Source organism: Terrapene carolina, unplaced genomic scaffold (assembly GCF_002925995.2).
Source record: "Terrapene carolina triunguis isolate 2854851 unplaced genomic scaffold, T_m_triunguis-2.0 Scaffold231, whole genome shotgun sequence".
NCBI lineage: Eukaryota > Metazoa > Chordata > Testudines > Emydidae > Terrapene > Terrapene triunguis.
This window is the reverse complement of record NW_020664582.1, coordinates 17,344,228-17,362,372: the sequence shown is the minus strand read 5'-3', so window position 1 is coordinate 17,362,372 and position 18,145 is coordinate 17,344,228. Positions and strand designations below refer to the sequence as shown.

General features: G+C 37.8%; 1 protein-coding gene across 8 annotated transcripts in view; it reads right to left on the bottom strand.

Annotated features, from left to right (window-relative positions):
* Positions 1-18,145, bottom strand: part of NCOR1 (nuclear receptor corepressor 1) — a 105,157-nt gene that overhangs the window by 51,497 nt on the left and 35,515 nt on the right. For all 8 annotated transcript variants that reach the window (XM_029912517.1, XM_024218481.2, XM_024218483.2 and 5 more), the window contains 8 exons: positions 17,893-17,949; positions 16,690-16,742; positions 13,676-13,742; positions 11,700-11,872; positions 9,354-9,444; positions 8,651-8,829; positions 8,048-8,102; positions 7,140-7,241 (listed from right to left, as the gene is read on the bottom strand). In XM_029912517.1, the coding sequence (XP_029768377.1) occupies positions 7,140-7,241; positions 8,048-8,102; positions 8,651-8,829; positions 9,354-9,444; positions 11,700-11,872; positions 13,676-13,742; positions 16,690-16,742; positions 17,893-17,949 (777 nt within the window). The remainder of the gene's footprint in view (positions 1-7,139; positions 7,242-8,047; positions 8,103-8,650; positions 8,830-9,353; positions 9,445-11,699; positions 11,873-13,675; positions 13,743-16,689; positions 16,743-17,892; positions 17,950-18,145) is intronic.

Here is an 18,145-nt window from a genome sequence, read left to right as displayed (position 1 = left end):
TAATGCTGCTCTTCCTCTACGTGTGCAAATCATAAACAGAAACTGTTTGTTGCTGTGCCTAGATAGCTGTTACTTCTGGGTTTCCAGTATATATCAGGATTCACATAGCCTGTAATCATCACTTCACAGAAGGTAAGCTGGAAGTTCTCTGGTGAGCATCCTTTTTTAAGAACATACTACATTTTGAGACTTGACTATCAGAATATCCCTTCCCACTAGTTGGCAGTTTTCAACCAGACTTTGCATTTGCATCCATGCCACGCCACTTTCTATTCTGAAGTAAAAAACACGTTTGCTTTATTTTAAAAAACTCATACATGTGCTACAAGACAGATACTTGTCATGTTACCTCCCCATGCAGTCTGTTACGGAAGTTTAAATTGTATCTTTATTAGACGTCTTTCCCCTTCTAGATTTACTTTAACTAAACAAAAACATGTCTCTTACGACACAATAAACTCCACATTTCTTAAGAACTTCATATGCCATAATCCAGTACTCAGGGCCTTCAAAATAAGCATCCGTTTTGAGATCTATGCTGATGTTGGCCAAGTTTAAATGGTTGCAATTGTACTGGCTAAGAAAATATTTAGGTTTTTAAATCATAACCATGAGTAATAGCTGTGCCAGTGTGATATCTTTATGCCCTCTACTGGATAATTATATCCTGCCTGCACTTGCTATCTGTTTCACTGCATTATTATCTGCCTCGCTTCTAACTTCTATGACCCTATATGCTGGGATGCTTCTTTTAAAGTTACTCTATTGCCAGTGCAAAAAGATCCTGGGGTGCATCCTAAACCCCACTACCTTGCTGGGAAGCTGGAAAGGATAAGGTCAATTAATAGTGGAGAAGGGTCTCCTATTTGCTCTAATCTTTTAATGGGTACTCATGAGTAGTTTTTCCATTTACCGTGAAAAATACCACCCTCCGTTGGACTGAAAAAGTGACGCCCAATGATGTTTCGTGTGTTCATTGTGATGTTTCAGGTATTATAGCCCAATAGCAGTCATTTTTTCCCAAAGGTGACAAATAATTACATTTACACCCATAAAACAAAGACTCCAGGCAAACAAAATAATGTGATTTCTCAAGGCTTTCAATTGCTAGAGTATACAAGTGTACATTGCACTTATGGCTAAGGAAATTATATTAATAACCACAATAACTATAAGCATAAGTACAGGTATTTGACAGTTCTAGAACATAATTTTCTGTAATTTACTCTATAAACAGAAATCCTTACTACAAATTGGGTTTACTAACTATTAACACACTTTAAAAGAAAGCAACATAGTTCAAAGCTGAGCAAGAGAGGATTCAACAGCAAAATCTAAAATATATTTTAGCATTCTTCATATATACCATGATTCAGATACCAATGTGTTCTTGCCACTTCATGTATATATAAGACTCACTAACAGTTTCCCATAATTCTGACATTTATAACTTGTCCATAATATTTAATCAGGGCTGACAACTGGCAAACTAAGGCCCCCATTTCTAAGAATTAGGCAGTATTTAACTTGCCTCACACAAGTAGTCCCAGTGCCTTCCATGTAACTACAAGTCAATCGTCACAGAATGAGGGCCAGAATCTGCCAGAGTGCAGTTTTGTTTTAACCATATTCAACTTATACTGCTTTTGCTCCTTTAAAGCTGTATAAGTAAAATTTCCTAGTTCTGACAGGTTTTGGTTCCCGGATACTTCAAAAAGGGTTTTAACACTAAAAATTAAAATTTGACAAACAACTAGGTCTACAATATGCCTATTTACTTTGACATTTTTTTAATATTACTTTGGTGTATCTACACAAGTTTCCAAACTGACTATTGCATAAAACAGAGAAGTTACTTTTAAGGGAGCATTACTAGGAGGTAATTTATGTATTTTACAGGTCAGAGCTAAAGACATGGAAGTTCATAAACCAGATCTTGTACATTTAATGTTGCCCTCTATACCACAAATTGTTTCACCATAAAAAAAATTGTTTTTAATTAAAAGCTAGTTACATGTTTGAACACAGAATATGAGTTAAATTGTACAACCCATGTTTGCTACTCTTATTAAAATCAGTGACAGTTTAGAAAGGTTACAGTGAGTTATCCTGCAAATAACAGGTCCCGACTATAGTAATAGTGACACATTACCTACTGTACACAAGAACTAAAGCACTACTGACTTTAGGATGAAATCGTATATACCCCACCCCCGTACTCAAATGCAGTTTACTAGTTCTGAAGACTTAAGTGTTACAGAGCAACAAAAAATATGATCAAACTGTACTAGTTTTTTGAAATGCAAGTTATGTCTAAATATTAATCATAATCAGCAGCAGATTGTCAATATAAAGCAGGGGTCTCAAACTCCTGGCCTATGGGCCATCTGCAGCCAGCGAGCCTCCCCAACGTGGCCCGCAGGGCTCCAGCAGTTTTGGGGCCGGGTCTCTCCCTTGGCCCCACCTGCCGTCCCCGGGTGCTCCCCCCTCAGGGGCTCCGGCAGCGCAGTGGAGCTGAGCGATATCTGCCTGTTCGCTCCAGTGGCTGCCGGCCCCTCCCTGCGGCTCAGGGGCCGGGCTGTGCCTCCGCACGCTGCCCCCACCCCGAGTGCCCCTGCGGCCAATGGGACACTGCGGGGGCGGCACCAGGGGGCAGAAATGCGGAGGCCCCCCACCCCGCCCCGGAGCCCCAGGTAAGCACCGTACCCCCAACCCCCTCCCAGAATCTGAAGCCATCATAAGTCACACACTGATGGACTTCAATACAATTTGTAACAAAATATCCACAATGATTAATGTTTTCAGAGAAGAGCTGGCAAAGTATGTAATGTCTCAACACAATCTCCTGATTTAGTAGTCAATGATTTGTCATAGGGTTGCTTAGCTCTGATCAAAGATCTGTTGATGCACACTGAGATGTGTGGCCACTGTGGCAAGGGAGGAAAAAACCTCCTGTGAGATGGCTATTTTTTTATACTAGCAGGAATTTAATGTAAACAGCTTCACCACAATAATAAGGACAGACCTATGAAGTGTTGCCCATTTTAATAGGTATGTTGGAGCAGGTTTACAGCTGGTGTGTTCCAATCTGTTTTCATGCGTGAATATTTTATGTTAATCACTAATTAGATTAACTCTCTCTGCATCCGAAGAAGTGGGCTGTAGCCCACGAAAGCTTATGCTCTAATAAATTTGTTAATCTCTAAGGTGCCACAAGTACTCCTGTTCTTCTCTCAGCAAGAGAATTCCTTCCCTCTTTTCTTCATTCAAAAAGTTTGTCCAAGTCAATATGCCAATTTAAAATTTAACAGAATTTTACTGCATGGATTTTTATGTAATTTGCATGACCCTAATGTATTTCAATACAAGAATGAGTTAGAATACCTCTGGACTAGCCATTCCAGGAATAGTTAAATGCTCTGGGCAGAAGGGCACAGTACTACAGGATGGTGAGAGGGGGCAGGTTTCTTGCAGTATATCACTACAAGATCTGCCTTAACTATCCATGATTGGCTAAACTGCTATCAAGAGTTTTCTGACTCCTACTGGCAGCTAAATCTCCCCATTGCTATAGCTAATATGATCAATGCCTTGTACCATTAAGCCATATTTCTTTGATCTGCATTTGAGGTTCACTCAATTCCCCAACTTACAAATCAACCCAGATCTGTGCAGCCACAATACTTCAAAGTCTCACCAATTCTTCCTTTTCAGTAATGTTACCAGGATATGACTGATTTCTGCAGACTAGTCATTTCTGAGACAAACTAAACACAAAGACTTGGGGAATCTTCCAACCGCAACAGTTCTATAATTTCATCTGTCTAAAAAAGACACTGAGAAGCTGACAAAATTGAACTTCAGTTTCCATAAAGTGTTTCACATTTCGTCAAGGAGTTTTCTCCACTATCATTTCTGGTTGTCAGTATCAGTTTAAGGATTCAAAGGTTTCAATCTTTGCCATTCATGTAGTTATTACATACAAGTATCAAAGGGGTAGCCGTGTTAGTCTGGATCTGTAAAAGCAGCAAAGAGTCCTGTGGCCCCTTATAGACTAACAGACATATTGGAGCATGAGCTTTCGTGGGTGAATATCCACTTCTTCGGATGCATGTAGTGGAAATTTCCAGAGGCAGGTATAAATATGCAAGCAAGAGTGAGTCAGGCTAGAGATAACGAGGTTAGTTCAATCAGGGAGGATGAGGCCCTCTTCTAGCAGTTGAGGTGTGAACACCAAGGGAGGAGAAACTGCTTTTGTAGTTGGCTAGCCATTCACAGTCTTTGTTTAATCCTGAGCTGGTGGTGTCAAATTTGCAGATGAACTGAAGCTCAGCAGTTTCTCTTTGAAGTCTGGTTCTGAAGTTTTTTTGCTGCAGGATGGCTACCTTTAAATCTGCTATTGTATGTCCAGGGAGGTTGAAGTGTTCTCCTACAGGTTTTTGTATATTGCCATTCCTAATATCTGATTTGTGTCCATTTATCCTTTTATGTAGGGACTGTCCAGTTTGGCCGATGTACATAGCAGAGGGGCATTGCTGGCATATGATGGCGTATATTACATTGGTGGACGTGCAGGTGAATGAACCGGTGATGGTGTGGCTGATCTGGTTAGGTCCTGTGATGGTGTCGCTGGTGTAGCTATGTGGGCAGAGTTGGCATCGAGGTTTGTTGCATGGGTTGGTTCCTGAGTTACTATGGTGCGGTGTGTAGTTACTGGTGAGAATATGCTTCAGGTTGGCGGGTTGTCTGTGGGCGAGGACTGGCCTGCCACCGAAGGCCTGTGAAAGTGAGGGATCGTTGTCCAGGATGGGTTGTAGATCACTGATACGTTGGAGAGGTTTTAGCTGGGGACTGTATGTGATGGCCAGTGGAGTTCTGTTGGTTTCTTTCTTGGGCTTGTCTTGCAGTAGGAGGCTTCTGGGTACACGTCTGGCTCTGTAAATCTGTTTCCTTATTTCCTCATGCGGGTATCGTAGTTTTGAGAATGCTTGGTGAAGATTTTGTAGGTGTTGGTCTCTGTCTGAGGGGTTGGAGCAGATACAGTTGTATCTCAGCGCTTGGCTGTAGACAATGGATCGTGTGGTGTGTCCAGGATGGAAGCTGGAGGCATGAAGGTAGGCATAGCGGTCGGTGGGGTTTTGGTATAGGGTGGTGTTAACGTGACCGTCACTTATTTGCACAGTGGTGTCTAGGAAGTGGACCTCCCGTGTAGATTGGTCCAGGATGAGGTTGATGGTGGGGTGGAAGTTGTTGAAATCGTGGTAAAATTTTTCCAGAGTCTCCTTCCCATGGGTCCAGATGATGAAGATGTCATCACTGTAGCATAGGCAGAGAAGGGGCATGAGTGGACGAGAGCTGAGGAAGCGTTGTTCCAGGTCAGCCATAAAAATGTTGGCATATTGTGGGGCCATGCGGGTGCCCATAGCGGTGCCACTGGTCTGGAGGTAAATATTGTCATCAAATTTGAAATAGTTGTGTGTGAGGATAAAGTCACAGAGCTCAACAACCAGTTGCGCTGTGGCATCATCAGGTATACTGTTCCTGACACCTTGTATTCCATCTGTGTGTGGGATGTTTGTGTAGAGAGCCTCTACATCCATGGTGGCTAGGATGGTGTTTTCTGGAAGGTCACCAATGCATTGTAGTTTTCTCAGGAAAGCAGTGGTGTCACGGAGATAGCTGGGAGTGCTGGTGGCGTAGGGTCTGAGTAGGGAGTCCACATACCCAGACAGTCCTTCAGTGTGAGTGCCAATGCCCGAGATGATGGGGCGTCCAGGATTTCCGGGTTTGTGGATCTTGGGTAGTAGATAGAACAACCCCGGTCGGGGCTCTAAAGGTATATTGATTTGTTCCTGTGTTACTGTAGGGAGTGTCCTGAGTAGATGGTGCAGTTTCTTAGGCCTGGTCTACACTAACACCCCAATTCAATCTAAGGTACGCAACTTCAGCTACGTGAATAACGTAGCTGAAGTCGACATACCTTAGTTCGAATTTACCGCGGTTCAGACGCGGTCCACACGCGGCAGGCAGGCTCCCCCGTCGACTCCGCGGTACTCCTCTCGCTGAGGTGGAGTACCGCAGTCGACGGCGAGCACTTCCTGGTTCGACTTATCGCGTCCAGACCAGACGCAATAAATCGAACCCGGAAGTTCGATTGCCAGCCGTCGAACTACCGCGGTAGTGTAGACCTGGCCTTAGTGTATTTCTCAGTGGGATCTGAGGGAAGTGGCCTGTAGAATTTGGTATTTACATATAGTTCTTTTTGTAATTTACATACAGTTCTTTGACTATTTATTTTATCTGCAGGCCATGCTTGCTTTATTACCCTACCTATGCCAACACATTTGCTTCCTCTCGATACTTTACAAAATGCTTTTTAGCTGAATGTATTCTCTGCTCTTCTGAAACTGACTTGTCCTACATCCAATATAGTGTTCTCCCCCTCCCTTCCCATTTTCCAACAAAAATTTTAAGTCTCTTCAATTTTCTTTACATTTCTTTCCAATTTCCATGTTAATCCTGGCAGCCTACTAAGTATTTCTCATAATACATTACTTTCTTCCTCTTTAAAGAATTCCAGTACTTCCAAGTAAATTCTTCCTGAGTCAGCAAATTGGTTAATTTACATGTATTAACGTAACTGGTCTATTTTTCTTCTTGCTACAAAATGTCAGTTTGACTTTCAGCCTGACCACCAGAAAATTATCACTATTAATTTCTGCTTCTTGACAGACATTGACATGTGAAGCGGTTATGTATTTTCCAATGAACATTGTATGTCCGACCTAATTTCCATTGGCTCCACCATATGATTTACTAATAAATCTGACCTCAATTTGTAGTGCTGGGTGCTCAAACAAAATGAATTATCAAAGTGAAAGCCACAAATGAGCAAAGCAAAGATTTATGAAGACAATACTTTTATAAAAAGTTATTTGAAAACCCAGAATTATGGAATCCATTTCTTATTTCAGAAAGGACTAAAAATGGTAGGATTTTAGAAACTATGTTTTCCTATTTTTAATCATCATTTCTTATGCAATGTGCTTGACCACTCAACAATACACAAAAAGATAGTTATTATTTTACTTGGTTCACATGTGCATTCAAAGAGTCACTCTGAAACATAAGTAACATACCTGGTTTCTTCCTCTACGTTTGCCATAATTTCTTCGCACAAGGGCTTTATAATTCTCATTTTTCTTGGTCAAATAATAATACAACACACAGTCTGGAACATTCTAAAATTAAAGAGGAAAAATCAGTTTCTGTAACTCAAAAGCCAAACCCTATTAAATACATTAAATATGATGTCAATCAACCATTTATACTATTCTAGTCACTGGATTCAGAGAAGTGTTAGAATTTTGCTCAGCAATTAAATTAATGCATATAAAACAGGAAAAAACAGCTATCCTACAACATTAAACCTAAGCCCATGTATATTCATAATACCCTGCAGGTAATTTATTCTTTATGATTCAACCCACATTATATAATTAACAGTGGGAAAGCCTCCATTTATCATAACAGCTATTAGTATTTGAGATGCTCTGTCAAACGTATCTTGATTGGTCCTAAATTGGGAATCATTTCTTACACAGGCTGTGCAGAACCTCAGCTCTGACTTAGAAGGCTGAAACCTCTCTCAGTGAAATACCACTGACGTTAATAGTGCAGATTCAGGATCTTAGAGTGAGCATGCTAGCAGGAAGAGTCAGTTCTGTTGCTAACCAAAAGGTGAGATGAACGGTTAATGCAACTTACTTATTTCAAACAAAACAACTTGCAAAATGCCATTTTCTTTTACTCTTTTATCCATGAAAGTAAACACTATTGAGCTTTGTTAGATGTTTAACATGCAACTTGTTTTGCATCATCGTTTTATTTCTGCTGACATATAATTACTGCCCTTGCAGCTAATAGGAGATTTGGTTTTGGAATAACTTAATTCCAAGAAGAGAAAATATTAGCAGGAAAAGTGACTTACATTAGAAAAGTCAGAGACCACACTTTATGTAGTGTTTACATTCTAAAAATGCCTTACCTTTCTTTCCAGGTAGGAGGCAATTAGACCAAAGTTCTTGGGATGTTGGACAAACCTTTTATAAAATCAGAAATTATTTTTAAATTCTGACAACTATATATAATCACATAAACAAAGAAGTCTTGCAAACAATTGTGTTCCATCAGGAACCCATTCATTTCCAAAAAAGAAGCTAGTTTAACCTAAGTGTGTAGTTTTCACATTACTGATTTAAGAATATTCAAATTAAACCACGCTATAGGTTAATATAGTCAAAAACTACAACTACTTGGCTTAATCATTTTAATCTGTTTAGTAAATTAAAACATCTTTTACAAAGTTTCCTGTCTAAAGACAAAGCAAAAAGCAGCAGAAATAAGCAAGTGGTTGATGCCTGACCCAATAGGAAAATGCATGAACAAGTCTAAAGCTACATAATATTCCATCCACACAGAGCATTCTGCTGTAGTAATCCGAGAGCCCTGGCTCCCTGATGAAATATCATCACATGAGTTTTTAACAAGAGTGAGCTGAAAATGAATATTGTTATTAATGTTTACTCTACACTTAGACATTCACCTGTCACTTGCAGTGTAATAAAAACAAAGATAAAAGACTAATTACTTTTCCTTAAATATCTCCTTCTCATGGTCTGTCCAGACATTCATGAACTGTCTGTCTTTATACACCTTCATGGGGTCCTCCATCAGACCATTCATATTAATAAACTTCACTCGTCTTTGTTCTGCATCAAACATCATGGGAGGAATGACAGAGAGCTGACGCATTTGTTTTTCGTTGTTCTATAGGCAAAATAAGACAAAGTTGCTATGAATGTTTATGGTTCCTATGTAATTTATTAAATGGTTCTAATGGGCAATACAGTACACAGATTCAGCCATCTTAATCCTTTCACACAATTTTATTTTTTCTCCTTCAGAAGTTGTGGCCATCCCAATTAATAGTCACATAACTGAAGGGGATGAAGGAATAGAACTACACATCATTAACAGCTGTTATAACAACAAAGCCTTTTAAAAGGAAAGGTTTTCAGGAGTCTCTTACAAGTAGGGAGAAATTAGATGTCAAAGGAAAGTTTCACACCCTAGGTCTACCACAGCAGAGGTGTGACGGTGAAGTCTAGACCCTAAAAGGAAGATACATGACAGCAAAGATCCAGGTCATGATAAAACTCAAAGGGCATCTTGAACTAATCTAAAACAAGCTCATAAAGGAAGAAAATCCAAAGTGGATTATCAACATCTGAGTAGAAGGGTCAAATAAATAATTTGCTGCATTGATAAATTGAAACAAACAATGGCCTCACCTCCTGCTCAGAGAGTCCATCAATGATTTCAGAAATCTCATGTTCACTTCTAGCAATAGTTGCTGAAAGGCCAGCCCCTCTTTGGCCAACCCTAGTTTTTGAAAAAGATCCATATGTTGAGATTTCATATGAGAAAACATTTCAGATTAGTTTAAATATAGCTCATTTGGGAGACAGGTAACTAGAAAAGTAGCATCACAGAATATCCAATATAGGTTATACACTGCACTTTTAAATGTCTAATGAATTTTAGATGTGGACTTGGGAGGCCTCATGCTCAGCAAGAAGGCACACAGTAGAATTTCTGGTGTCAATACAACAAGAATCAGAGGAGTTTTATCATTACTTCAGTGGGAGCAGTTAGGCCAAAGATGAATGCTTTTGAAAATCCCACCTTACACACACACACACACTTATAGTTAAGTATTAGAATTGTTATAGCAGTGGTATGGAAATTGTTTTGTCCTTAAACAATACATTCTGCAAAACAGTTTCTATTTCACAAGAGAGACCTGGGAATATGTTCAAATTTGCCTTGCATAGATTTAGTCAATTAATTACTGAAACAAGTAACTACTAATGCTCACTTTACTAAAGAAAAAATATTGTAATTTTTAATGTTAAGAGGTGTTATAAATTGCAGACCATTTCCCAGTCAGTTCTCTCTCAACTAAAAATCACACTAATCTCTCCAGAAAGTGGACTTTTTGATAGAGTCAATATTTTAAAGTTTAAGTCACTAGAACATGTGCAACAGAGAACAATCTGGCCCCAACAGCAAGATGGACAAAACATCCTAATGGGCCTTTTCCATCACTAAAGTATTAATGAAAGCAGTCAAATTTATTAAATTGGGTCCAAATACTAATTGGGTCTTAACTGAGGAAGCACTTACAGACATCAAGCATAGAAAGGATCCCATTACGCTAGACACTAAAATACATAACCAAAAGACAGTCCCTGCCCCCAGGAGCTTAAATACTATTTATACTTGGATTGTATCTTTTTTTTTTTTTTTTAAATAGCACTCAAAAATAGAAGCCTCCTATGGGTAATCTTTAATAATGCAATAATTTGCTTTCCCCTGTCCTCTCCTTGATCCACTGGAGTCCAGAGCAGGAGACCCCAAGAACACACTATACGACTTGTTGGCTTCTGCAAGCTTTTTCTGAGGTCATGGAAGTAGATTGTTTAGGAGAGAAGATGGGATGAATTCTTTATGGGTCTGGAAGATTTAAGTCTATTTTTCTGAAGTCTAAGTTTAAGTTTTTGAAATTGTTTTAATATACCTAGAGAACCCAGGTGCAATGGAAAATATCAAACAAACTTGGTCTAATTCTATTTTTAAAGCATTTTAAAAAAATTTAAACCCACTGTCTACAAGTACTATGTAACAACTGTCATACGCCTCAAAAAAGTGACTTGCATTGTATTTATCCTACATTGTCCTCTATGTACAATTTTTCTTAATCTTAATCCAACAGATATCTCTTAAACAGCAAGGAGTTAAATTACATCACTATTTCCGTAACCACAGCTTCCTGACAGATGAAACATAAGTAAAACTTGCTATAAGTCACTTAATAAACATAATTTAATTAAAAGAAAAATCATGTAATCTTTGTCCTTTGTGTGCGTTAGTCTAGTGAACATCAATTGTCATGAGACACAAAGGAACGATACAGACATCTGACAGAAAAATATTAGCTACAAATTGACTTCTAGGCCTGAAATTAAATTTCCCCATGCAAAGCTGGAGCTCTGCGCATAACTTATAAAATTAAGGTCCACTTCTGCAAATGCTTATCCATGTGAATAGCTTTCCTCATGCAAGTACTCTCACTATTACAACCTATCCTTCAAACTAGTCATTATCAATTAGCCAATTTCTTACAGGTTTCATGGCAGGAGTGAGGTTTGATGATGGATTTGAAGAGCAGATGACAGGGAACAAGAAAAAAGATGAAAGAAGGTAGAGGAGTCTAAGATGCCAGCAAACAAACTAATGAGGCTGGCATTGTTGGCAAAACAGAATGGGGAGATGTGGTAAGAGACAAGAGTGGATAAGCAGTAAGGGCAAAATTGTGAAGGTTCTTAAAGGTGAAGGGAACTTTGAACTTGATGCCATGAAACCTAGGGAACCAATAACGGGATGTGTTCAGTTACAGAACAATCTGTCATTTCACTTTGCCCCATAAACTGAGAGTCTAAAAGAGATGTTTTCAAAATATTATACTGGAGACAAGTGAAAGACTTACCATTAAGCTGAAACATTTTGTATTTGATAGAATTTAGAAACAAATCATGACGGTATTTTAGAGGAATATTTAGATTACGTGGTATTACCTTTGAAATCGTTCTTGCTGTTCTCTTTGCTTTCGGATTTCTGGGAACTGTTTCTCGTAGTACTCTCTTGTTTTACTTTCTTTAGCTTTCCTGCGGGGATTATTTTCTATCCTGTCTACTTTCTTCTCCCATGCCTCCATCAGTTGATCATAACGTTGACAGATTTTCTGTTCCTGTTAAATTCCAAAAATAAAAGTGATGGAATTAAACACCAATAAACTATCAGTATTTCACTAACCCAGAGCTCTGATATGTTGCCTTACAAGAGATACTGGGTTCAGAAATGCATACAGGAGATTCCTGCCAGCCTGTTGGCTCTTTACTTTATAGGTGTTGTGCACAATTTTAAGGCGGTAGGAGAAGTGGCTTCATCACTGTCAAAACAATTCCTGCAGATTTAATTATTTAACTAGGTTCTTATACTGTGCACGTCTCTGTGGTATTTGAGAAATGTTATTGCTGGTTCTTCGGTAACTGATGTTGTCCATACCAAGGTTTTTGTGTGTGTTGTCTGCTAAAGGGATGGGATTGGAATAAGTGAAATATACCCTGAGCTCAGTGTCAGGAAAGAAATGGCTGCCCCTGGAAAACTAGAGCCATCTGAAGGAAAGAGTACTGTAAACGCAAAGAGATTCCAGGATGGAGATGAAGTGATGTTTAACTTCTTTCATTTATTTAAAAAGTGCTGTTTCAGACATCATGCAAAGCCAAAAAGGATGTCACTCCCTATAATGGAATTTGCAAAACAGTGCTCTGATAACACTGGTATCTAACACACACACACTGGAGTAAAAATGCTTTCAGACTTTAAGACTAAAGTTTTGAATGATGTTTTCTCCCTTCACCAATAGTTACTATATAGGGAAAGGAGTTTGGGGGGGGGACCTGCCATGGCAATTACAATAAGACATTGGAAACTGATCTTAAGCCTTTTTTTTTTTTAAAGCATTTAAAATTTGGATTGCTTGTTTGCTATTTCACAGAAAGTTATCTAAAAATTCTCATTTACTTCAAAATGAAACGCCTAAGCTTTATCATACAGTCATTTTATTAATTGGATTCCCAATCACATAAATAGGAATTTTGATTCACAGCCTTAATTTTCAAGTTCATCTGGATTTAGAGGGTACTAACAAGTAATTTAGGCCTAAAATTTAGGTTTTGGATAAAAAGGGTTTTTCATAAAAGAAGAAAAAAACCTGTCTGAATTCTCTGCAGTATTTGCAAACCAAAACCTTGCTGTTTTGTGCTCGAACCTGAGACTGAGAAAGCGAAATTGACTAGTTTATTTTCATCACCCACACAAAATTAAATGCAAAAAGTAGAGAAACAGCATAAAAGGTAAAGAGTGAAATAGAGAAGAATTTTTTTTAAATAATCTCAGATTTTACTAACACCACAGGTACAGAAGTTAGTTTTACAAATGTATTTTAACTTGCCTTCATCCCTTTAAGTTTAGGTTAAGGAGGAGAGCATTTAAAAATTAAAACTGAAGTATGTCATTCAGTTTGGAAAACTCTGCTAGTGAGATACAGTAACTATTTTACACTGTTCACCAATGAGTTGTCTGGTATTTATTCAGAAAGTGTTACATCAGTTGATGTAACACATTATGAAATAAATTTCTCCCCCAATGGATATAAGATTTCCAACATATTTACTCACTTTCTAGCAGCAGTATATAGATGCACAGTAACTCGAACAGAAAAACATTTCATTCATGCACAAGTTACCAAGTACAAATGCAGCCCTTCCACTTCAGTTTACATGCATATTCTTGAAGCCACTAATATTTCTGACATAGACTACTGCTAAACACAAATATGCAAAGAATACTAACATTAACCTGGAATGTGCAGATTTATACAAAACTGATTTTTGAACATACATGTAAACAAGCATTTGAGTCAAGATGCCCAACTGGACACTACATATTTGTCAATACTCTGACTTCCACAAAGATATTGCAGCATTACCCTTTGTTTCCTTGCATGATTTCTTCTCTTAAAAAACAAAATCAGCTTTTTCCTCATCACTTGGTTTCTAGAAAACAGAATTGGAAAAAAGAGTTTATAGTTACATTTTAACCGCAGACTTTAGCAACATCAGGGATCTTCAGAAGAAGTTACTGAAAATATGGATTGTTGATTCATCTAACGTTTCTTTTTCTTGCTTGCACCTCAGAAGATGTTTGATACTACAGAAAAAAAGCCATGAAACTAAAATCTATTATATGCAACAGAAGCTATCTCTGAAGCTTGGCCAAGAGACTGATTAAGAGGATCCCAGCCAACCTATGTAAGCCTAGGATTCTCCTCACCACAGATGGACAGGATGGGACTAATCATTGAATATGGCAAAGTTCTGATGACTTGGAAATAAGTGAAGGGCCTTTGCAACCCATTCACTCAAAGGTATAAGTTTACAGGTACATGTAATAATCACCTAGGTCATTGGGATTTGGGATTGGTACACAAAGCTAACTAAGCTGTGACACTGTTATATATTTTACTTTGTAATATATTATTCCTGAAAATTCAATGTCCCTTGTACAGAGTTTTTTTAATTATTATTAATTATTATTATTATTATAAGGAATCTAGCTTTTGTAATTTTGTCTTCTACATTTAAAGATATAGATAAGATGAAAAATTCTTAAAAATTCACCAGCTTACTCATGGTCATATGCCTGCACGTTCCAGACTCACTGAATGTTAATTTTTTCATAACATTTGCAGATATATTCTTGAATTTCCTCCCACAGTATAAAATAACTTTCTGCTTTGCAAATTCTACGATTATATTTCACTTTCAATACTGTTTTCCACTTTGTATTTCAAGAAAATACAGTATTTAGAAGAGAGTTTTGTGTATTTAAGTTTAAAGTATTCTCTTCCAAACCATTCTCAGGCTAATGGGAAATTTTATATTGAAGTAAGAAACATCAGCACGCACACCAAACTGGGAAATGTTGGTAAGGCTGATTAGGAAATGGGATTTTTTTTTTTTAATTATTAAAATGTAAGGGCTAAACTGTATCAGAGGTGGCTTATTTTTAGAATTCTCCACAGTATCTAGAAAGTAAATATCAAGGACCACCAGTTGCATATGCAAAAAAGATTTGCCTTCCAGAGAGCGTCTTATGAAGAAGGTACAGTTTATCAACAAGACTTATTCTGGCTTTACTACTGCAGCTAAAGTTAAGGTTGTCTCAAAAACTTCACGAATTACTTTTTTTCCAGAGGGCCTATATCTTAGTTATAAAAGCCTGAGGCAGGCTACAACTTAAACAAAATCTTAATACATAGCCCAAAAAAGAAGTGCAAATCCATCATCTAGTCTGACGTCCTGAATAGCACAGGCCATAGAACTCCCCCAAAATAATTCCTAGAGCAGAGCTTTTAGAAAAACATCTAATCATGATTAAAAAAAAAAAAAAAAAAGACACATAACAAGGTGTATTTGATAGTAATGCCATTCATGGAAAGTCCATCAAGAGGTTTAAGTTTCCTAAACACTTATAAAATAGTTCCTGGAAAGCATCCCACTTCTCAATGCAAACAGCACCTTTCCCCAATTCACAAGACACTCAACAATTAAACAGAAAACATTTATATACCCAGCATATTACAAGCCATTATATGTAACCTCAGGATATCCTAGCATCAAATATATTCATTATTTGTACAAATATCAAAGCCAGTTTTCAGTAAGCAAGTGACCTTACAAAAACCATTGCTAGAAAAGGGTAATTTTGACTTTAAAAAAAATCTGTATTTTGGGAAAAACTCTTAACTAATACTAGATAAATTATCACTGAACAATCTAATGAGCTTGGTCAGCATTGTAGATTTCAGCTACATTTGAAACTGCTTAGTCTTAGAATTGCAGGTGCCTATTGTTCTACAAAAATCATGGAAGATTATTCTCCTTGAGTTTCCTAGGTCATGAGGGATATCCTGCTAGAAGTATCACAGCATAAAACAAAGTTGTTTGTCCCAGAAAACAGGTATAAATTGAAAGCAATGTGCACCCTCTGTGGAATCCCTCATGAACATTACAGGTAGATAGCCTGGAGACAGAGGAATTGTATACGAGACTCTTCCCGTATAGGAACAGAGTGTTTTGTTGTAAACTGAAAGGCACTCAGGTATTCCAAAATGTCACTGGAAACATGGGGCTAAAGCCTTAATCATTTTGATATAACGAGAGTTTCTGAAATCCTTCTCTATTTTAGTTATGACATTTTGTAGGGAAAAGGAAAGCAATGTTGCCTTCTAGTAGGATGGCAGTACCATTGTATCAACATTTCCTTTCTTCACAGCCCGCTCACCATAATGTCTGCAGGGTGTTGAGAGAAGGGCTCAATACTGATTGGGCATGAAGCTTAAGATGATTAACCATGCTAAAGAATGATTTAGCCACATAAATGGTACTTCTTCAGTTCTTTACTGGATCATAAAGTATGAGGCTATTACTATTTTGACAAAGAGATAGCAAGAAATTAATGAATGTTAACTTTCAAAATCCATACTTTCTACCAGAAGACATAGCAGTCTACTTCATGCAGCTGAATTGAGTTTGTCCTAAGTAATAAATAGTGGAGAAGTGCAGCATGCAGTGACACAATTCAGAGCCTGCCACAGAAAATTTTTCCAAAACCTAAGACAAATAGAAATGTTTTCTTTAAAAAATTCCAGTGGAAAAGTGTTTTTCAATCTCCTGCAGTATTTGCAACTCAGGTGTTGCAGGATTGTTCTAGTACACAAAAACATGAAAACAGAATGGGCTAGAAATTGTCTATTTTCATTGAGCTAGCTAAAATAATTTAAAAGGAAAATGTTTCATAAATCATAGAAAGCAAATGAGATTTTGAAGTTCCAATGTTTTCTTTGTTACAATAAAACGTAATGACATTGGTATGTAAAAATAGGATGTTTTGCTCCAGGCCCTTTTAAAACAGTAAGATTACAAGATGTTTGGTACTTACGTTTTGATGTTTTCATGGTACACCTTTGTGTCTGATGGTTGGTTGTAAAGTGGCTACAAAATGGATTGGCATATAAATTAAGAACATTACACTTGTGTTTAATTCTACAAATATACAACATGTTAAAGCAAATAGAACGCCCAATCTGTGAGATGCAGTGACCTAAAATGAACAGGAGTTAGAGGTGCTCAGCAACTCACAGAAAGGTTTCTCTATGTCACTGGATTTAGTCTGATCCTATAAAGTGATCACTAGCCTAAAGACTTCATTTTTAAATAAAGATGACTCAAACATTTTAAAAAACACTTGTATTTCAAGTTTATTAAAATTTGCTTACCAAAAATTACTAACTGAGTCAGTCAGATCACTGAGCCCTTGATTCAGCAGTGTACTTATGTATATGCTTAAGTCCCACTGAAATCAATAGGACTGCTCAGGCTTTCTAAGGGTTACATGCTTACATGTTTTGCAGGAATCAGGATGAACGTATGCATGTGCTTAAGTTCTTTAGTGAATTGGCCGAACAGCTGACAAGTTTTAAAAGAGATGCATTTTAAGTAATCTTCAACAGACTGCTCCCATCAGGGGTTTGGGCTGCTAGCCCATTTTCAAAAAAGTTATAATACATCAGCCACTTTAAATTTCTGGCACATTATAACTATATTGTCTCCCCTGGCCTGTGCCCGTCATTTAATGTTTGGAAACATTTAAAGAATCGTCTTAGGCCATGTCTGCACTTACCAGAGATCACTCTGCTGATCGATCGCTGGAGGTCGATTTAGCAGATCTGGTGAAGACCCGCTAAATCCACTGCAGAGCACTCTCCAATCGACTCCACCGAAGAGTAACGTACAGTATGTCAGTGGGAGAGCAGCATCTCCCATTGACGCAGCGCGGTGTAGACACCGCAGTAAATTAACCCAAGCAATGCCGACTCCAGTTACATTATTCATGTAGCTGGAGTAGTGTAACTTAGGTTGACTTACCGCGGTAGTGTAGACAAAGCCTTAGTTACAGAAACGGACAGGCATACAAGCCCTCAAGACCATATATAAAGTCAGTCAATTATATTAAGAAAAAATTCTGGGGTTTTTTTTTTTTTAAATCACAAGTTTAAGTCATGCAATCATACTTTCTTATGTCTGTTCATCTTGGGAGAAGAATCACAGAAAGAAAAGCAAGACAGGCAATAAAGGAACTTACCAGTTCAACTTTTGGACCAAGTCCTTCAAAAATTTTATGAGCTTCTTCTGCTTTTTTCTGTGAAAGATATTTTGTATAGTCTAAATATTAATGCAGTTTTATTCAGTAATAATGCAAATTGGACTCTCAAAACTATCTTTAACATCTTGCCCCAAGGTCAAAGACAAATCCCCCATCCATATTTAAGTCTCTCTTAACCTGCCTCTGCCACATTGCCTATAGTGAATCTGTGTAGCTCGAAAGCTTGTCTCTC